The sequence below is a fragment of the Podarcis pityusensis genome, assembly GCF_964106645.2.
Source record: "Podarcis pityusensis genome assembly, chromosome: 8".
NCBI lineage: Eukaryota > Metazoa > Chordata > Lepidosauria > Squamata > Lacertidae > Podarcis > Podarcis pityusensis.
The window spans coordinates 5,326,662-5,348,679 of record NC_138033.1 but is presented as its reverse complement, the minus strand read 5'-3'; the positions used below and the strand labels follow the sequence as shown (position 1 = coordinate 5,348,679).

General features: G+C 46.2%; 1 protein-coding gene and 1 long non-coding RNA gene across 17 annotated transcripts in view; one reads left to right on the top strand and one right to left on the bottom strand.

Annotated features, from left to right (window-relative positions):
• Window positions 1–20,057, top strand: part of LOC308484093 (uncharacterized protein) — a 38,901-nt gene extending 18,844 nt beyond the window's left edge. For 3 of the 14 annotated variants that reach the window (XM_081018646.1, XM_081018644.1, XM_081018647.1), the window contains exons 2-6: window positions 5,377–5,884; window positions 6,332–6,413; window positions 6,667–6,749; window positions 7,182–7,308; window positions 17,753–20,057. In XM_081018646.1, the coding sequence (XP_080874772.1) occupies window positions 5,468–5,884; window positions 6,332–6,413; window positions 6,667–6,749; window positions 7,182–7,308; window positions 17,753–19,854 (2,811 nt within the window). In that variant the 5' untranslated portion in view covers window positions 5,377–5,467 and the 3' untranslated portion in view covers window positions 19,855–20,057. Of the gene's footprint in view, window positions 1–890; window positions 990–3,399; window positions 3,927–5,237; window positions 5,885–6,331; window positions 6,414–6,666; window positions 6,750–7,181; window positions 7,309–13,311; window positions 13,402–14,881; window positions 15,387–15,580; window positions 15,663–15,921; window positions 16,002–16,259; window positions 16,387–17,752 lie in introns of those variants that run through there. The other 11 variants (XM_081018634.1, XM_081018635.1, XM_081018642.1 and 8 more) reach the window with 10 other exon arrangements.
• Window positions 1–22,018, bottom strand: part of LOC308484547 — a 36,131-nt gene that overhangs the window by 1,575 nt on the left and 12,538 nt on the right. For all 3 annotated transcript variants that reach the window (XR_013989961.1, XR_013989962.1, XR_013989963.1), the window contains one exon: window positions 20,065–21,817. This is a non-coding gene — a long non-coding RNA (uncharacterized lncRNA). The remainder of the gene's footprint in view (window positions 1–20,064; window positions 21,818–22,018) is intronic.

The following is a 22,018-nucleotide window of genomic DNA, read 5'->3' as shown; positions in this document are numbered from 1 at the left end:
AGTTTTTTAGCATCTTTGAACCAGAATGTTTCGGTTTTCGAATGCCGAAAACCTGGAAGTAATTGCTTCTGTTTTCGAACGTCCCTTGGACACTGAACAGCTTCCGCTCTGTGTTTTTCCATTTGTTCTTTTGCGCCTGAGTTTTCAAATGTCTTCCGGAACGGATTGTAGTTCTACAAGGTGATAAGCTTACTTAGAGCTTCCACATATCACAAGAAGGGTTGTCTTTATTTGGGAAAATAGGAAATATTAAAAGGAAAATGCCTTGCTGTGGTACCTCAGGTTACAAACACCTCAGGTTACAAACACTTCAGGTTACAGACTGCACTAGCCTGGAAGTAGTACCTCAGGTTAAGAACTTTACCTCAGGATGAGAACAGAAATCGCACGGCGGCAGCGGGAGGCCCCATTAGCTAAAGTGGCACCTCAGGTTAAGAACAGATTCGGGTTAAGAACGGACCTCCAGAACGAATTAAGTTCTTAACCAGAGGTACCACTGTATTAGGAAGAAAAAATAAGAGAGAAACGCCGAAGGAAATGGGGTCGGGAAGAGGCAGGTGCGGTTTTAAGGCAGTGTTTGGCCTCAGAGTTCAGGTCTCGGTCCTTTCAAGGTGCTGCTGGCATCAAAATGAGAGCCAGGCTGGTGGCGAGGAAAAGGCCCGCCAGGAGGATGTCCTTGCAGGACCTTTCGTGCTCCTCCTGCGCCTGTTTCCGAGGGAGGGAGTAGCTCAGAGGCCAGTCCAGGGGGTCCCCCAAATAAGCCCCCCCTGGGTGCAGGCCATGCTCGGGGCTCCGGCATTGCAGAGGGTGAGAGGGGGGAGCTGGGGCGCCCGGAGCGCCAAGGGTTAAAAGGAGCTGAATTGGATTCCTAGAGAGGACAGGAAATAAAGGGAGGAGGCTGTCTCCCATCTCTTCCTGCAGGAGAAGAAGGGCTGTTGTCTCTCTGCTCCGCAAGTGCTGCCTCGGTGGCGCCTTCGGGGATCCGGTGAGTCTCCTTTCTCTTCCGCGTTGGGGAGATGGGGGAGTCCCCGGCGGGCAGGGCAGCCAGGAGGGTCCCCCAAGAAGAGAGGGAAGGGGGCCTGGGGAGCCCCGCTTTGCAAGGGTTCCAAGGAACAGCGCAGAAGGCCAGCCACGGGGGCCAGGGAGTCATCCTGCTTAGGGACCCCCAAAGTCATCTAGCCCAACCCTCGGCCGCGCAGGAATCTCTTGCCCAACCTGGGGCTCGAACCCAAGAGCCTGAGATCAAAGGGACTCATGTTCTACCAACTGAGCTCTCTCTCTCTCTCTCTCTTTTTTTAAAATGATATTTATTCCAGATTTAAAGTTACAAAAAAGAAAAAGAAAAACCATACAAAATACAAAAAAAAAAACTTTAGCCATAACAAAGCAAGAAAAAAACAAGTAAAGAAGAACAATAAGATAGAATAAAAAAGAAAACTTGACAAAAAATATAAAAATACATTGAGTTAAAGTAAAACAAAGACAGATTAAACCTTTACATAGCCTTTTCCCTTTACTTATTTCCATGACCTCCTCTCACCTCCCAGTTTTGTATTCTAGTTCAGATCGTGTTTCCAGCAAATCCTTCTAACCTTATTTTCATTTACGTATTTTAAAATTAAAATAATGTGGTTAGACCTCCTCTAATTCATCAATTTCATCAACTCATTTTTGCTTAGTCCATTATATCATATCTACCAGAACGACCTAATATTCTTTTTCCAACCTCTTTCTAACATTCTTTTATATTGCAGTACTTTTGAAGATATATTTTGAATTTTACCAATCTTCTTCCATTGACCCTTCTCCCTGGTCTCGAATTCTGCCGGTCATCTCAGCCAGTTCCATGTAATCCATCACTTTCATCTGCCATTCTTCTCGGGTGGGCAATTCTTGTGTCTTCCAGTACTTCCCGATGAGTATTCTTGCTGCTGTTGTAGCATACATAAAGAAAGTTCTATCCTCCCTTCGCACCAATTGGCCGACCATGCCCAGAAGAAAGGCCTCTGGTTTCTTCAGAAAGGTATATTTAAATACCTTTTTCAGTTCATTATATATCATTTCCCAGAAAGCCTTAATCCTTGGGCATGTCCACCAAAGGTGAAAAAATGTACCCTCCGTCTCTTTACATTTCCAACATTTACTATCTGGCAAATGATAAATTTTTGCTAGCTTGACTGGGGTTAAGTACCACCTGTAAATCATTTTCATTATATTTTCTCTTAAGGCATTACAAGCCGTAAATTTCATACCTGTGGTCCATAACTGTTCCCAGTCAGCAAACATAATGTTATGTCCAAAATCTTGTGCCCATTTAATCATAACAGATTTAACCGTTTCATCCTGTGTATTCCATTTCAACAGCAAGTTATACATTCTTGACAGATTCTTAGTTTTAGGATCTAACAATTCTGTTTCCAATTTTCATTTTTCCTCCTGGAAACCAATCTTCTTATCTAAATTATAAGCCTCCCTTATTTGATAATAATGAAGCCAGTCTCGAACTTTAGTTTTTAATTTGTCAAAGCTCTGCAGCTTTAATCTATCTCCATCTTGTTCTAAAATTTCACAGTATTTTGGCCAATTTGTCTCCATATTAGTTTTTTTCAGAGCCTTAGCCTCCATTGGTGACAGCCACCTTGGTGTTTTACTTTCCAACAAATCCTTATATCTCACCCAGACATTAAACAGTGCTTTTCTGACAATATGGTTCTTAAAGGCCTTATGTGCTTTAACCTTGTCATACCATAAATATGCATGCCATCCAAAGACATTGTTAAAACCTTCTAAATCCAAAATGTCCGTGTTTTCAAGAAGCAGCCAGTCTTTCAGCCAGCAAAATGCGGCTGATTCATAATAAAGTTTAAGGTCTGGGAGGGCAAATCCACCTCTTTCTTTAGCATCAGTTAAAATCTTAAATTTTATTCTTGGCTTCTTGCCCTGCCAGACAAATCTCGAAATATCTCTCGGCCATTTCTTGAAACAGTCCATCTTGTCCAAAATCTGCAATGTTTGAAACAAAAACAACATCCTAGGCAATACATTCATCTTTATCACAGCAATTCGGCCCAACAATGATAACTTCAATTTTGACCATATTTCCAAATCCTTTTTCACTTCCATCCAACATTTTTCATAATTATCTTTAAATAAATTCACATTTTTAGCAGTCATGTGAACCCCTAGATATTTCACTTTCTTAACCAATGTTAATCCTGTCTCCTTCTGAAACCTCTCTTTCTCAATCTCTGTAAGATTTTTCTCTAACACCTTGGTTTTCACCTTATTCAACTTAAATCCTGCTACTTGACCAAATTCTTGGATTAGTTGCAATACTCTTTTGGTGCTGGATTCTGGCTCCTGTAATGTCAAAACCAAATCATCAGCAAAAGCTTTCAATTTATACTGTTTGGCTCCGAGTTGTATACCTTTAACCAATTGGTCTTTCCTGATCATATTAAGCAGAACCTCCAGGACCAATATAAAAAGCAATGGGGAGATTGGGCAACCCTGTCTTGTTCCTTTCTCAATCTTAAACTCTTCTGTAACTACGTTATTTACAATCAACTTAGCTTTTTGTTCCGAGTAAATTGCACCTATACCGTTTTCAAAACCTTGGCCTACCCCCATTCCCTGTAAATTTTTCTTCATAAAACTCCAACTGAGCTCTCTTGCCTTATTCGGGTTTATTTCTGCTATTCGCGTGGCTCCTCAGAGAGAGAAAATGTGAGCTTGGTTTACTCCACCTTGCAAGGGTTAAAAGGAACTTAGCTGCATTCCTAGAGAGGACAGGAAATAAGTGGGGGATGCGGTCCTCCCGAGCAAAAGCCCCTCCCACTTTCCCAGCTTCCTGCCTGCAAGAGGGGGAATGTGGTTTTCGTCTCCTCTGCAGGAGCTGCCTCAGTTTCCCTTCATGGACCTGGTGAGTTTCCTCTCTTTTCTGCCTTAGGGTGCATTGGGGAGAAGTGGGGCGGGTCCATGGGGAGCCTGCTCAGCTCCTGCAGGGGGATCCCCAAGTCAGGGATAAGAGGTTCTGCCCCCCTTCTTCTCTGCAAAACCAGGGAGGCTGCAAGTAACAGGAGGTCTGCAAGTCTCTTCTTCCTTTGCATCAAGATGCCGCTTGTCCCATGGGGGGGGGGGGGGGGGGCTTGAGTCAGGAAGAAAAGGGCATGCAATGGAATCCCGGTGGGATTGAGGAATCAATTACATTCATTAGCCCAGGTGGAAACATTTAGGGGTAGAACTAAAACCTTGGCCTCTATGATAAACAAAGTCCTTCCATGTCACAGTGCGCAGTTAGACCCATGGAACTCCCATCCACAGGAGGAAGGGATGGCCACCAAGCCAGATGGCTTTAGAAGAGGATGAGGCCAATTCAGGCTCCTGGCCCCCACAGTTGGAGGCCGTCATGCTTCTGAATGCCAGCTGCTGGGAAATGCAGGGGGAGATAGTTATCCCTGGGCTCCAGGCCTGCTGGTGGGCTTCCCAAAAGGTGCCCCAGGTTGGCAGCTGAGAGCAGGAGGCTGGACTGTCTTCACCCAACCTGGTGATAACAGAATAAAGGATGCAAGGAGGGAGCTACATGGACTGAATGGGCACAGAGGAATGGTGAAGGGAACCAGCTGGGGAATCCGCAAGGGAAGGCAGCTCTGGACCAGGGGAGGGGTTTGGGGGCAATGATGAGTGGTCAGAGGGAGAAGCCTGGGGGGAGGAGGTGTCTGAAGCTGAAGAGGTAACAGGGCTTAGTTAGCGGGGAGAATCTGTGGCAGAGAGCAATGTAGATCCAGAGGCAGCAGATTCAGATGAGGGAGGCCAAGAGGTAGGGATGATTCTAGCTGGTCTCCCCTCCTCCTGTGACAAGTCCCCCCCCCCCATCATCATAATCAATTACTTGATGTTCACCCAAAATTCCCATGGCAGATTAAAGCAGTATATCACAATATTAAGAAGAGTATAAAATTGTTACTATCACAGAAATAAGGGAAATCCTATATCTCTCTTTTTTTAACACTGTCCCAGAAGTTATTTGGTCCCACCCACCTGTTCTTTGGCCAGGTGAAGAGAATGTGGGAGATTGCAAGGGCTGCAACATGAGACAGAAGCAGGAAATAAATGTGGCCTGATATTTGGGGGTGGGAGGGACCCCCACTATTGCCTTGGGTCCCAGTTACACTTAGTACAGATGACTCACTCATCCATTATTCCTTCCTTCCTTCTTCCTTCCCTTATTTTCTAAGGAAAGCTCAGTCTGAGTTGTGGTGCAGTCCAGCCCTGGTTCCTAGCAAGACTCATCCACACTTGCCCAGGGAATATTTCTATTCACCTGACTGTGTATCAGATTTACCGGTATATCAGAAAAATATATTTGCTTTATAGGATTTGCTAAAACCTCTCATTAGTACCTACAGAATTTGGCAGAAGACGTAGGGACTTCCTTCGATTTCCTGGAGGTGTCCTGAGAACAGAGATGGATGAGCAAGACTCAGCTGGGCCTGAAGCAGCAAGACTTCATTCCATCCAAATTCTTAGCCATGGTGGAATGTGGGGAAAGTCTGTCCAAAGGATCCTGGGTGAGGAGGACACCCTCCGCTCAGATGTGCAGAGCCAGCAGCTCAGGCGGCTTTGCTACCAGGAGGCCAAAGGACCCCGAGAGGTTTGCAACCGACTCTACCACCTTTGCCGTCAGTGGCTGAAACCAGAAACCCACACGAAAGCTGAGATGCTGGACCTGGTGATCTTGGAGCAGTTCCTGGCTGTCCTTCCACCAGAGATGGAGAGCTGGGTGAAGGAATGTGGAGCGGAGACCAGTTCCCAGGCGGTGGCCCTGGCCGAAGGTTTCCTGCTGAGTCAGGCAGAGGAGAGAAAGCAAGCAGAGAGAAAGCAGGTGAGAGAGACTTTCCTCTGGATACTCCAGTGGATAGAGCCAGTGTGGTGTAGTGGTTAAGAGCGGTAGTCTCGTAATCTGGGGAACCAGGTTCGCGTCTCCGCTCCTCCACATGCAGCTGCTGGGTGACCTTGGGCCAGTCACACTTCTTTGAAGTCTCTCAGCCCCACTCACCTCACAGAGTGTTTGTTGTGGGGGAGGAAGGGAAAGGAGATTGTTAGCCGCTTTGAGACTCCTGAAGGGGAGTGAAAGGCGGGATATCAAATCCAAATCCAAACTCCCAAGGGGCTCCGAACATGAGGGAGAGTATCCCCCAATGCTCTACTAATTTTGTCACCCTTTTTTTGGAAAGGATCCGAGGAATGATATCTGATACCCCTAAAGTGTTTGTGTCCTTTGCCATTCGAGTTCCAATCTAATAGTTTTGAATGCTTGGTGCTCTTGCAGGGGAAGGATCAGTTTCCAGAAATGGGTCTGGATTCCTCTGAGGTAGAGAGAACTCCGTTGGACTCCAGAGTAAGGCCACTGGGTAAGGAGGAAGGAGTTTTTTCTCTGTTTAATCACATTTTGTGGATTTTGAAACTAATCCGAGAATTATTGTCATCTGTTTTGGAGAAGACTCGTGAAGGCAAGAGCCCAGAGAAAGGGTGATGTATTTTTGCACAACTAATATGTGAAACGGTTACCAACGTCCACATTTACGTGCCTACTCTTACTTTTTTGAAGGCCCACCTGTAGTTTTCCTTCTGAGTGAAGCATGCACTTACCTTTTTCTCTGGTAGGAGACCGAACAACGCCAGCAAGACCTGTTTGTTCATCTTTTCTTGGTGGCGAAGGGGAAGCTGCCCCTGTGGAACCAGAGCAGGTAGGAGGAAGGAGCCATGTGGGGAAAGAGGATGTCATGGACGGGTTGGACACAGAGGAAAGGTGGGAGGAACCGCCAAGGAAAGAAGGGTTGAATGCTAAACTAGGCTTCTAAGCAGTTTACACACCACACCAAACAGTGGCCAGGATTCACCCCATCAGTTGCACAATGGGGCTTTCCCCCTCTCATCCCCCCGGTCATTGCCCCCCTGCGCACCTTGAAGTTGTCTATAGGGCATCAGGAGGGTCCTCCCCACCTGGCAAGAACAGCACACAGGGAAAGAAGGAAGCGGATCCTTCCATGTGGCAAATGGGGATGTGTTCATCATGAAATGTGCAGAAGAAGAATCCCATTAAAACATAACATCAGAGCAAAGTGTAACTGTTCACCTTGATGTTTTCTAAGAGGAGAACCTTTTTCTTTTTCTTTCAGGGTCCAGTGTGCTTTGAAGATGTAGCTGTCCATTTCACAGACGAGGAGTGGGCGTTGCTGGATCCTGACCAGAGAGCTCTGCACAAGGAGGTTATGGAGGAGAATCGTGGGATCTTGGACTCTCTCGGTAAGGCTTCCTCTTGGATCATCCTATCCGCTTTGAAATTCAAGATATATCTCTATGGGAGGCACCTCTGATATTTCGATGGGGCTCAACAGCACCACCCACAGCCCCTGGGATTCTAATACTCCCACAGAAAAAATTGGATGGAAGACCATTGACTGCTTTCCCTGTAAATATTCTTCCTCCAGTTCTGCCTTTTCAAACCGTGACCAGGCTCCTCTGAACTGCCCGGGCCTTCTTAAATGTGGGATTCAGAGTGATTCATGATGTGGAAGTAGCTTCTGTCAGGTTCTTCGTTTCCGATCTTGCTTCTTTCTGTCTCTGGTTGACCAAAGGAGTGTTTGGCATTGGAGATGGCACAGATGTCATGATTGGGCCAAACAGAATACATCCCAGAAAATAACCAGGCTTTTTGAATCTCAGGCAGTGAACCCCATAGGAAGACCTCACATGTAACTCCCTTTAGTTTTTACTGGGGCACAAGCATTAATTGTCACTGTTCCATAATTTGGGGTTCCATTGCTTCCTGAGGCTCTAATCTATTTGTCACTTAGCTGCAGGTGGTGATGAATTGGAGATGAAGAATGAGGGAGACCATGATAAAATCCACACAGTGGGGAAGTCCTATTCAGAGTGCGGAGAGAGCTTCAATCAGAGCTCCCATTCCACTTCAAATCAAAGAAATCCCATCAGGAAGAAACGCTATCAGTGCTTGGAGTGTGGAAAGAGCTTCAGTCAGAGAAACAAGCTCACTGTCCATCAGAGAATTCATACAGGGGAGAAACCCTTTCATTGCCAAGAGTGTGGGAAAAGCTTTCATTGTGGGAGCAATCTCTCTTCCCATAAAAGAATTCATACAGGAGAGAAACCCTTTCAGTGCCAAGAGTGTGGAAAGAGCTTCAGTCAAAAGAGCAGTCTAACTTACCATCGTAGAATCCATACAGGGGAGAAGCCATATCAGTGCCAAGAGTGTGGGAAAAGTTTTCATAGTGGGAGCAATCTCTCTTCCCATCAAACAATTCATAAAGGAGAGAAACCCTTTCAGTGCCAAGAGTGTGGAAAGAGCTACAGAAAAAAGGACAGTTTAACTACCCACCAGATAATTCATACAGGGGAGAAACCTTATCACTGCTTAGAATGTGGAAAGAGATTCAGTCACATCCGCCAGCTTACTGTCCATCGAAATATTCATACAGGGGAGAAGCCATATCAGTGCTTGGAATGTGGAAGGAGCTTCCGTTACACCAGCCATCTCTCTGCCCATCAGAGAATTCATACACGGGAAAAACCCTATGAATGTCTGGAATGCGGAAAGAGCTTCAAAACGACCAGCAGTCTCACTTCGCATCAAAGAATTCATACAGGAGAGAAACCCTATCACTGCCAAGAGTGTGGCAAGAGCTTCAGTTACAGCCAGCAGCTATGTGTCCATAAAAATATTCATCCATGAGAGAAACCCTGTCAGTGCCAAGAGTGTGGAAAGAGCTTCAGAAAAATGGACAGTTTAACTTCCCTTCAGAGAATCCATACGGGGAGAAACCCTAGCAGTGCTTGGAATGTGGAAAGAGATTCCTTGAGAAGGACAAACTCACGATCCATCAGAGAATTCACACCGGTGGAAAATATTTCAGTGCCAAGAATGTGGAAAGCACGTCAGTCACAGGGCCACTCTTGTTTCCCATCAAAGAACTCACAGTGGGGGAGAACTATAGCAGTTACTATATCCAGATTTAATTTTAGCAGACTTCAATCAGTGTGAGGTGAGGATTGCAGCTGGGTTCTTTGCCACAACTGGTGCCACATAGCTCTTCCTACTATGTACCCAGAACTGTGACTTCCAAGTCCATGGCCAAGGTGTTTAATACCTTCTTCACGTCATGACTGAACAGAGTGATAAGAGCTATTGTGTGAGACTGATGAAGTTGCCCTCCATGTTCAACTTTCCTTGGAAAGACTTGGTGTAAAAATTGTGATAGTTGATTATTAAATATTATATATTTTGATTCTGTTCAAAGTGTCCTAGTATTAATTGCATTTAGCCTTTTAGACAGAGCCTAAGGCTTGCCGATCAGAAGGTCGGCGGTTCGAATCCCCGCGACGGGGTGAGCTCCCATTGCTTGGTCCCTGCTCCTGCCAACCTAGCAGATCGAAAGCACATCAGAGTGCAAGTAGATAAATAGGTAACACTCTAGTGGGAAGGTAAATGGTGTTTCCGTGCGCTGCTCTGGTTTGCCAGAAGCTGCTTAGTCATGCTGGCCACATGACCTGGAAGCTGTACGCTGGCTCCCTTGGCCAATAAAGTGAGACGAGTGCCGCAACCCCAGAGTCTTCCACAACTGGACCTAACGGTCAGGGGTCCCTTTACCTTATTAGGATTTATTTTTATGCGTCTGCGTTTTGTAACACTCATGCCACTCTTCTGCACTGTGTAAAGCTTCCAGCCTTATCTGACCTTGGAAGGGCAGGTGATGTTTTGAGAAAGAGGGAGGAGTTGAACTAGCATCCGAGTGAGAACTCACATATCTCCTCAAAGGTCTTTGACATCTTTTGGTACCAGGGAAGTATGATATGGGATTGAAATGTCAACAGTCCGATGGAAGGCCTGGTTGCCATGGGCATGGTGTCAAAGTGAGACGTATGAGACCCAAATGACCTGGGCACTCGGGGACACAGCAAGGTAATTTCAGAGGAGTCAATATCCTCATTAAGCCACATGTCCCATGGCCTGTAACCTTTTTTGATGTTTTATGAGTCTTCAGTGTTGTGTATATAAGTTTCTTCTAACGTCTTTTCGAAACAGCCGTTCTGCAGAACAACTGGTTAGCAAGGCTCTCCTATTGCAATAGTTTGCATAAACTGGGTTTCTGCAGGATATTATTATTATTATTATTATTATTATTAATAATAATAATAATAATAATAATAGATTAATTATTTATACCCTGCCCATCTGGCTGAGTCTCCCCAACCACCCTGGGCGGCTTCCAACAAAGTATTAAAATACAGTGGTCTGTTAAACATTAAAAGTTTCCCATTAAAAGATTGCTCTCATTCTCTTGGTTCTGAGTTTTTTTAAGGTGTTCCCTCCCCTGGGTAATGAACTGGTGAGGTAGAAGCAAATTCTGATCACACGAACAATTCACATACTTTATTATTTCTATTGCTATTAACTTTGTATAGCGCCCTTGATCTGAAGATGCCAGGGTTTTCACAGCATGATTAGGGAGTCTCAGTGCTTCCTCTTTCAGCACCTGGAAGCTGCAAATTGGTGGTGCTCCTTTTTTTCTCTTGCTCTAGAGGTTAGGATATGAACCAGTGGCTTAAAGATCGTGGAATGGGGTTCTGATTAAACTTCAGGCAGATCTCTCTGACAGTAAGAACTGTTCAACAGTAGAACAGACTCCGTCAGAAGGTGGTGTCCTCTCCTCCTCGGGAGGTTTTTAATCAGATGTTGGGTGGCCATCTCTCATTTGAGATTCCTGCATTGTCAGTAGTTGGACTAGATATCCTTTGGGGTGCCTTTCGACTCTACATTTCTCTTCTATTCCTGATTGCCATAGTCATCCTCTGCATGACCAGGATGGTGGCAGTGTCTGCTTGAAGGTCTTCCTTTTAAAAGACAACTGAAGGCGGCCCTGTTTAGGGAAGTTTTTAATGTCTGACGCTGTATTGTTTGTAATATTCGGTTGGAAGCTGCCCAGAGTGTCTGGGGACACTCAGTCAGATGGGCGGGGTATAAATAATAAATTATTATTATTATTGTTCCTGGTATCTTCTGAACACACACATAGCACGTTTGTCATAAAAGACCACAGTCTCAGGCTTTCGTCTGTGAGAAGCTTATGTCAAGTGCTATCCTCTTCATTTTCGAAGTTGAGCAGTTAAGCAAACACTCTGCTCCTTCCACAAGTGTGTGCATACAGAGTGAGAGACAGAAAAACATATACAAAGCAACAATGGGTGTGAGGGGTTGAAATGGTTGTAAAAATATGTTGGTGGTTCGGGAAACCCTCTCAGGCTCCTCAGTGGTCGGAAGGATGGGTGAACCCCAACCAAGGAGAAGTGAAGCAAAGGCAATGGTGGTTTATTCTGTTGCAACCGGTTCCCTATACAAGCAGCAACAGGAGCAGAAGGAGGAAGCCCTATGCAAGGCAAATCTGGATTTCATACACCCCTAGGATTGGGGGGTGGGGTGTCCTAAACGCCATGGATCCGTCATTTTGCAAGGTGAGGGGAGTTGTATTGGTGTGGGTGCAAGAAGGTGTAAGGCTTGCGGGCAAATTCATTTCTCCAACCCACGGAGAACCCACACTGATTGTAAGGTGGAAGAAGCAAGGTTATATAGTGACATCTATATAGTGACATTCTATTTGCCAGCACTTGTCCCATCACCTCCTGGCAAATAGAAGGGGAAGAAATGGAGGCAGTGAGAGATTTTACTTTCCTGGGCTCCATGATCACTGCAGACGGTGACAGCAGCCACGAAATTAAAAGACGCCTGCTTCTTGGGAGAAAAGCAATGACAAACCTAGACAGCATCTTAAAAAGTAGAGACATCACCTTGCCAACAAAGGTCCATATAGTAAAAGCTATGGTTTTCCCAGTAGTGATGTATGGAAGTGAAAGCTGGACCATAAAGAAGGCTGATCGCCGAAGAATGGATGCTTTTGAATTATGGTGCTGGAGGAGACTCTTGGAGAGTCCCATGGACTGCAAGATGATCCAACCTATCCACTCTGAAGGAAATCAGCCCTGAGTGCTCACTGGAAGGACAGATCCTGAAGCTGAGGCTCCAATACTTTGGCCACCTCATGAGAAGAGAAGACTCCCTGGAAAAGACCCTGATGTTGGGAAAGATGGAGGGCACAAGGAGAAGGGGACGACTGAGGACGAGATCGTGGGACAGTGTTCTCAAAGCTACCAGCATGAATTTGACCAAACTGCGGGAGGCAGTGGAAGACAGAAGTGCCTGGCGTGCTCTGGTCCAGGGGGTCACGAAGAGTCGGACACAACTATACAACAACAACAACAACAACAAAGAATACTAGATACAGTGGTACCTCGGGTTAAGAACTTAATTCGTTCCGGAGCTCCGTTCTTAACCTGAAACTGTTCTTAACCTGAGGTACCACTTTAGCTAATGGGGCCTCCCGCTGCTGCCTCGAAATTTCTGTTCTCATCCTGAAGCAAAGTTCTTAACCTGAGGTACTATTTCTGGGTAAGCGGAGTCTGTAACCTGAAGCATCTGTAACCTGAAGTTTCTGTAAACAGGTACCACTGTATATAAAGTTTATTTGATATACAGTGGAACCTTGGTTTTTTTGTGTGCTGGACGTCGAATGTTTTGGTTTTCAAATGCTGAAAACCTGGAAGTAATTGCTCCCATTTTCGAACGTGCCTCGGACGTTGAACAGCTTCCGCTGTGTGTTTTTCCATTTTTTTCTTTTGTGCCTCAGTTTTTGAATGTCTTCCAGATCAGATTATAGTTCTACATGGTGATACAAATAGTTATATGTATGTTTATCTAGAGCTTCCACATATCACAAGAAGGGTTCTCTTTATTTGGGAAAATAGGAAATATTAAAAGGAAAATGCTTTATTAGGAGGAAAAAGTAAGAGAGTAACGCCATAGGAAATGGGGTCAGGAAGAGGCAGGTGCGGTTTTAAGGCAGTGTTTGACCTTAGAGTTCAGGTCTCGGTCCTTTCAAGGTGCAGTTTACACCAAAGTAAAGCCAGGCTGGTGCCCGGAGAGCTTGCTGCACAGCCTCTCCCCCTCCGGGCCTTTCGTGCTCCTCCTGCTTCTGTTTCCAAGGGAGGGAACAGCTCAAAAGCCAGCCCAGAGGGTCCCCCAAATAAGCCCCCCCTGGGTGCAGGCCATGCTCGGGGCTCCGGCTTTGCAGAGGGAGAGAAAGGGGAGCTGGGGGCGCCCGGCTCGCCAAGGGTTAAAAGGAACTTAGCTGCATTCCTAGAGAGGACAGGAAATAAGGGGGGGAATGCGGTCCTCCCGAGCAAAAGCCCCTCCCACTCCCTGCAAGAGGGGGAAGGTGGATTTCGTCTCCGCTGCAGGAGCTGCCTCAGTTTCCCTTCAGGGACCTGGTGAGTTTCCTCTCTTTTCTGCCTTAGGGTGCATTGGGGAGAAGTGGGGCGGGTCCATGGGGAGCCTGCTCAGCTCCTGCAGGTGGATCCCCAAGTCAGGGATAAGAGGTTCTGTTCCCCTTCCTCTCTGCAAAACCAGGGGGGCTGCAAGTAGCAGGAGGTTTGCAACTCTCTTCTTCCTTTGCATCAAGACGCCGCTTGCCCCTTTGGGGAGGGGGGGGCCCTTGAGTCAGGAAGAAAAGGGCACGCAAAGGAACCCCAATGGGATTGAGGAAACAGTCACGTTCATTAGCCCAGGTGGCAGCCAGATGGACACATTTGGAGGTAGAAATAAATGAAGTCCATCTATGTCACAGTGTGCAGTTATAATAATAAATTATTATTATTAGTAGTAGTAGTAGTAGTAGTAGTAGTACCCCACCCATCAGGCTGGGTCTCCCCATCCACTCAGGGCTCCTTCCAATAAAGATTAAAAATACATTAAAATGTCACACATTAAAAACTTCCCTAAACAGGGCTGCCTTCAGATGTCTTCTAAATGTCAGGTAGTTGTTTATCTCTTTGACATCTGGTGGGAGGGCGTTCCACAGTGCAGGTGCCACTACTGAGAAGGCCCTCTGCCTGGTTCCCTGTAGCTTTGCTTCTCGCAGTGAGGGAACCACCAGAAGGCCATCGGCCTCAGCATCCGGGCAGAATGATGGGGGTGGAAACGTTCCTTCAGGTATACTGACCCATGGAACTCCCATCCCCAGGAGGAAGCGATGGCCACCAAGCCAGATGGCTTTAGAAGAGGATGAGGCCAATTCAGGCTCCTGGCCCCCACAGTTGGAGGCCGTCATGCTTCTGAATGCCAGCTGCTGGGAAGTGCATGGGGAGAGAGTTATCCCTGGGCTCTAGCCCTGCTGGTGGGCTTCCCAGAAGATGCCCCAGGTTGGCACCTGAGAGAACAGGAGGCTGGACTGTCTTCACCCAACCTGGTGATAACAGAGTAAAGGATGCAAGGAGGGAGCTGCATGGACTGGGTAGGCACAGAGGAATGGTGAGGGGAACCAGCTGGGAACCTGCAAGGAAAGGCGGCTCTGGGCCAGGGGAGGGGTTTGGGGGCAATGATGAGTGGTCCCTCAGAATAAAGAAAGAGGGACCTAGCCCAGGAGTCTTGAGAATGTGGGAGATTGCAAGTGCTGCAACATGAGGCAGAAGCAGGAAAGAAATGTGCCCTGAAATTTGGGGGTGGGAGGGACCCCCACTATTGCCTTGGGTCCCAGTTACACTTAGTACAGATGACTCAGTCATCCATTCTGACTTCCTTCCTTCCTTCCTTCCTTCTTCCTTCCTTCCTTTATTTTTTAAGGAAAGCTCAGTCTGAGTTGTGGTGCAGTCCAGCCCTGGTTCCTAGCAAGACTCATCCACGCTTGTCCAGGGAACATTTCTATTCACCTGTGTATAAGTTTTATATCAGAAAAATATATTTGCTTTTTAGGATTTGCTAAAATTTCTCATTGGGACAGACAGAATTTGGCAGAAGACGTAGGGACTTCTTTCGATTTCTTGGAGGTGTCCTGAGAACAGAGATGGATGAGCAAGACTCAGCTGGGCCTGAAGAAGCAAGACTTCATTCCATCGAAACCCTTAGCCATGGAGGAATCTGGGGAATGTCTGTCCAAAGGATCTTGGGTGAGGAGGACACCCTCCGCTCAGATGTACAGAGCCAGCAGCTCGGGCGGCTTTGCTACCAGGAGGCCAAAGGACCCCGAGAGGTTTGCAACAGACTCTACCGCCTTTGCCGTCAGTGGCTGAAACCAGAAACCCACACGAAAGCTGAGATGCTGGACCTGGTGATCTTGGAGCAGTTCCTGGCTGTCCTTCCACCAGAGATGGAGAGCTGGTTGAGGGAATGTGGAGCGGAGACCAGTTCCCAGGCGGTGGCCCTGGCCGAAGGTTTCCTCCTGAGTCAGGCAGAGGAGAGAAAGCAGGCAGAGCAACAGGTGAGAGAGACTTTCCTCTGGATACTCCCAAGGGGCTCTGAACTTGAGGGAGAGTATCCCCCAATTCTCTACTAATTTTGTCATCCTTTTTTTGGAAAGGATCCGATGAATGATATCTGATAGCCCTAAAGTGTGTGTGTCCTTTGCCATTCCAGTTCTGATCTAATAGTTTTGATTGCTTGTTGCTCTTGCAGGGGAAGGATCAGTTTCCAGAAATGGGTCCGGATTCTTCTGAGGTAGAGAGAACTCCGTTGGACTCCAGAGTAAGGCCACTGGGTAAGGAGGAAGGAGTTTTTTCTCCCCCGTTTTGTCACATTATGGTTTTTTTTGAAACTAATTTGTGAGATTTCTACATCTTTTTTGGGAGAGGACACGTGAAGCCAAGAGCTCAGAGAAAGGGTGATATATTTTTGCACAACTAATATGTGAAATGGTTACAAACGTCCACATTTACATGGCTACCCTTACTTTTTTGAAAAGCCACCTATAGTTTCCCTTCTGAGTGAAGCATGCACTTACCTTTTTTCTCTCGTAGACCAAACGATGCCAGCAAGACCTGTTTGTCCATCTTTTCTTGGTGGCGAAGGGGAAACTGCCCCTGTGGAACCAGAGCAGGTAGGAGGAAGGAGCCATGTGGGGAGAGAGGATGTCATGGACGGGTTGGACACAGAGGAAAGGTGGGAAGAACCGCCAAGGAAAGAAGGGCTGAATGCTAAAATAGGCTTCTAAGCAGTTTACACACCACACCAAACAGTGGACAGGATTCACACCATCAGTTGCACAATGGGGCTTTCCCCCTCTCATCCCCCTTTCATTGCCCCCCTGTGCACCTTGAAGTTATCTAAGAGGACAACCTTTTTCCTTTTCTTTTAGGGTCCAGTGTGCTTTGAAGATGTAGCTGTGCATTTCACAGACGAGGAGTGGGCGTTGCTGGATCCTGACCAGAGAGCTCTGCACAAGGAAGTCACGGAGGAGAATCGTGGGATGTTGGACTCTTTTGGTAAGGCTTCCTCTTGGATCATCCTATCTCCTTTGAAATTGAAGACATATCTCTATGGGAGGAACCTCTGATTTTTCGATGGGGCTCAACAGCAGCACCCACAGCCCCTGGGATTCTAACACTCCCACAGAAAACCTTGGATTGAAGAATATTGGCTGCTTACCCTGTGAATATTCTTCCTCCAGTTCTGCCTTTTCAAAGCATGAAACCCAGCCAGATGGGCAGGTTATAAATAATAAAATTATTACTATTATTATCATTATCATCATTATCATCATCATCATGCCTACCCCCCTCCAAGATGGCTCCCCTTTTGCTCTTGAAGGGCTGGCCTGTCTGCAGCCCCACAGCCTCCCATCAGGGCCCCTTCACCAGGGGCAGCAGCAGAGGAAGGGCCTCAGGAAAGCCGCCATGACTCCAACAGGGCTGGGAACCATCTGGCCAGATGCAGAGGAGGAGGAGAAGGAAGTCTGACCCCTCTCCTTCCCCTCATAGGGCCAGGGCTGCCAGAGGCGCAGGGTGCTGAGCAGGGGGAAAGGAGCTCAGCTGAAGAGCCTCTGGGGGAGATAAGATACCCCTGTGTATTTTTCCCAGGCTCCTCTAAAATGCACAAGGCCTTCTTAAATGTAGGCTTCTAAGGGATTCAGGAAGTTCAAGTAGCTTCTGTCAGATTTTTTGTTTCTGTTCTTGCTTCTTTCTGTCCTTAGTTGACTAAAGAGATGAGTGACATTAGAGATGGCACAGATCCCATGATTGGGCCAAACAAAATCCATCCCAGAAAATAACCAGGCTTTTTGAATCTCAGGCAGTGAACCCTGTAGGAAGACCTCACATCTAAGTCCCTTCAGTACTTCCGGGGTCACAAGCATTACCGTATTTTTCGCCCTATAGGACGCACCGTCCCATAAGGCGCACCTAGTTTTTTTGGGAGGAAATAAAGGGGGAAAAATTTATTCCCCCCCCCCCAGGCACGGGGCTGGGGCGGGGGAAGCCCGAGCTTCCCCCGACCCCAGCCCCCAGAACAGGCAGCTCTCCGCAAGCCGTGGGAGCCCGGTGCCACTCAACGCGCCCAGCCTTCGGCATGCAGGTAACTCTCCGCAAGTGGTGGGAGCCTGGCGCGGGCTCCCACGAATTGCGGAGATCTGTGCGAAGCCTGGAGAGCGAGAGGGGTCGGTGCGCACAGACCCCTCTCGCTCTCCAGGCTTCAGCGAAAGCCTGCATTCGCCCCATAGGACACACACACATTTCCCCTTCATTTTTGGAGGGGAAAAAGTGTGTCCTATGGGGTGAAAAATACGGCAATTAGCACTGCTCCATAATTGGGGGCTCCATTGCTTCCTGAGGCTGCAATCCGTTTCTCTCTCAGTTGCAGGTGGTGATGAACTGGAGCTGAAGAACGAGGGAGACCACGACAAAAGCCACACAGTGGAGAAGTCATATCCATATTCAGAGTGCAGAGAGCGCTTCAGTCAGAGCTCCCATTCCACTTCAAATCAAAGAAATCCCCTTGAGAAGAAACCCTATCAGTGCTTGGAATGTGGAAAGAGCTTCAGTCACAGAAACAAGTTCACTGTCCATCAGAGAATTCATACAGGGGAGAAACCCTATCAGTGCCAAGAGTGTGGAAAGAGCTTCAGTCAAAAGGGCAGTTTAACTACCCATCAGAGAATTCATACAGGGGAGAAACCTTATCACTGTTTGGAATGTGGAAAAAGCTTCAGTCAACAAGGCCAGCTTACTGTACATCAAAGAATTCATACAGGGGAGAAACCTTATCAGTGCTTGGAATGTGGAAAGAGCTTCACTTGGAAAATGAGTCTCGTTTCCCATCAAATAATTCATACTGGAGATAAACCCTATCACTGCTTGGAATGTGGAAAGAGATTCAGAATAAAAAGCCATCTCACTGTCCATCAGAGAAGTCATACAGGGGAGAAACCTTATCAGTGCTTGGAATGTGGAAAGAGATTCAGAATAAAAAGCCAGATCACTGTCCATCAGAGAATTCATACAGGGGAGAAACCTTATCAGTGCTTGCAATGTGGCAAGAGCTTCAGTCAGAGCAGCCAGCTCACTTCCCATCACATAATTCATTCCGGGGGGAAACCATATCAGTGCTTGCAATGTGGCAAGAATTTCACTTGGAAAATAAGTTTCACTGCCCATCAAAGAATTCATACTGGAAATAAACCCTATGACTGTTTGGAATGTGGAAAAAGCTTCAGTCACCAAGGCCATCTTACTGTACATCAAAGAATTCATACGGGGGAGAAACCTTATCACTGCTTGGAATGTGGAAAAAGCTTCAGTCAACAAGGCCAACTTACTTTACATCATAGAATCCATACAGGAGAGAAACCCTATCAGTGCTTGGAATGTGGAAAGAGCTTCAGTCAGAGCAGCCAACTCACTTCCCATCACAGAATTCATTCCGGGGCGAAACCATATCAGTGCTTAGACTGTGGAAAGAGCTTCACTTGGAAAATAAATTTCATTTCCCATCAAAGAATTCATACTGGAGATAAACCCTATCATTGCTTGGAATGTGGAAAAAGCTTCAGTCACCAAGGCCAGCTTATTGTACATCAAAGAATTCATACAGGGGAGAAACCCTATCAGTGCTTGGAATGTGGAAAGAGATTCAGAATAAAAAGCCAACTCACTGTCCATCAGAGAAGTCATACAGGGGAGAAACCCTATCATTGCAAAGAGTGTGGCAAGAGATTCAGTAGCAGAAGCTACTTTACTGTCCATCAGAGAATTCATACAGGGGGGAAACCCTATCAGTGCTTGGAATGTGGAAAGAAATTCAGAATAAAAAGCCATCTCACTGTCCATCAGAGAAGTCATACAGGGGAGAAACCCTATCAGTGCTTGGAATGTGAAAAGAGCTTCATTCGAAGTGGCCACCTCATGGACCATCAAACAATTCATACAGGAGAGACACCCCATCAGTGCAAAGAGTGTGGCAAGAGATTCAGTAGCAGAAGCCAGTTTACTGTCCATCAGAGAAGTCATACAGGGGAGAAACCTCATCAGTGCTTGGAATGTGGCAAGAGCTTTGTTCGAAGAGGCCACCTCATGGCCCATCAAACAATTCATACAGGAGAGACACCCCATCAGTGCTTGGAATGTGGCAAGGCCTTCAGAAGAAAGGGCAGCTTAACTTCCCATCAGAGAATTCATAAAGGGGAAAAACCTTATCATTGCTTGGAATGTGGAAAGAGCTTCAGGGAGAGAAACAAGCTCACTGTCCATCAGAGAATTCATACAGGGGAGAAACCCTATCAGTGCCAAGAGTGTGGAAAGAGCTTCAGTCAAAAGGGCAGTTTAACTTCCCATCAGAGAATTCATACAGGGGAGAAACCTTATCATTGCTTGGAATGTGGAAAAAAATTCATTGTGAAGGCCAAACTCACGATCCATCAAAGAATTCACAGCGAGGTGAAACTATTTCAGTGCCAATAATGTGGAAAGAGCTTCAGTCACAAAGGCCAGCTCACCTTCCCATCAAAGAACTCACATTGAGGGCAAATTATAGTAGTGGCTGTATACAGAATTAATTTCAGGAGACTTTTGTTTGTATGAGGTGTGGATTGTAGCTGGGTTCTTTGCCACATCTGGTGCCCCATAGCTATTTCTACTACGTACTCAGAACTGTGATTTGCAAGTTCTTGCCTTCTTCACACTTTCTCTTGGCTCTCTCTTGAAGAGCAGGTGACAGCAAAGGTTGCAAGGTTTTTAGCTGGGAGAATTAGAATAAGAGGCACTATCTGACTATTGACTCAAAACCCTACAATGTATTTTAGATAACGGACTTTTAATTTTTATTCTTTGTATATCGTATTGTTTTTTTATTGGTATGGCTGGGGGCTGATGCAAATAAAGATTCATTCATGCATTGAATATTTTCTTCACATCACGCCTGTGGTGAGGGATAAGAGTGATTTTGTGACACTGATGAGGTTGCTGTCCACGCTGAACTTTCCTAGGAAGGACTTGGGGTAAAATTTGTGATAGTTGATTGAATATGAGATATTATAGATTTTGATTCTGTTCGAAGTGTCCTAATACTTACTGCATTTAGCCTTTTCAATAGAATGTATTAGGCATGATTTTTGTATGCCAGCTTTTTGTAATCCTCATGCCACCCTCCCGCACTGTGTAAAGCTGTGATGTGTACATTGCCTACCGCTTCCAGCCTTATCTGACCCTAGAAGGGCAGGTGATGTTTGGAGAAAGAGGGAGGAGTTGAGCTAGCATCCGTGTGAGAACTCATATCTCCTCAAAGGTCTTTGACATCTTTTGGTACCAGGGAAGTAAGATATGGGATTGAAATGTCAACAGTCCCTTGGAAGTCCTGGTTGCCATGGGCATGGTGTCAAAGTGAGACATTTGAGACCCAAATGACCTGGGCACTCTGGGACACAGCAAGGTATTTTCAGAGGAGTCAATAGCCGCATGAAGCCACGCATCCCATGACCTGTAACTTTTCTTGATGCAAGTGGAAGAGTGTTGTGGCATTTTCTGAGTTTTTGTGTGCTGTGTATATAATCTTTCTTCTAACATGCCTCCTGGCAGCCTTTTTGAACTAGCCATTCTGCTGAACAGCAGGTTAGCAAGGCCCTCCTATTGCAATAGTTTGAATAAACCAGGTCCCTGCAGGATGCTGAGATTGCTCTCATTCTCTTGGTTCGGAGTTTTTGTTTCAGGTATTCCCTCCACTGGGTCACAAACCGGTGATGTAGAAGCAAATTCTGATCACATGAGCAATTCACATTCTTAATATTTTCCTTTCTTCTGTGAGAAGCTTAAGTCAAGGGTTCCCTTTCTGCTGTCCTCCGATCATTCACAATGTGCGTATGCCAAGAGGAAAGAATTGTATCCATGAGGAAGCAGAGTTCTTCGTTCATCGTACGCCAAAGGGAGTTGGGAGCAAGAGAAGGACAAGTTTGTTTCCTTATTGTACTCCAGGGTATCCCTTCAAATATGGAAGGAAGAAGATGAAGGGAAGAGCTAAGGGCAGAAATGCGTTTAAGAGGGAATAGAATCTCATTGCATTGTTTCAATAAAATGTTGCATCCCGCATACAAAGTTCCCATCCTCATTTCCGTAGCTGACTGTTAGGCGGGAGAAGAAAGGTAGTGACATCTAAAGGATACTAGACAAATAAAGCTTATTTGATATACAGCGCAACCTTAGTTTTTTAGCATCTTTGAACCTGAATGTTTCGGTTTTCGAATGCCGAAAATCTGGAAGTAATTGCTTCTGTTTTCGAACGTCCCTTGGACACTGAACATCTTCCGCTACGTGTTTTTCCATTTTTTCTTTTGCGCCTGAGTTTTCAAATGTCTTCCGGAACGGATTGTAGTTCTACAAGGTGATAAGCTTACCTAGAGCTTCCACATATCACAAGAAGGGTTGTCTTTATCTGGGAAAATAGGAAATATTAAAAGGAAAATGGCTTGCTGTGGTACCTCAGGTTACAAACACTTCATGTTACAGACTGCACTAAGCTGGATGTAATACCTCAGGTTAAGAATTTTACCTCAGGATGAGAACAGAAATCGCATGGTGGCAGCGGGAGGCCCCATTAGCTAAAGTGGTACTTCAGGTTAAGAATGGACCTCCG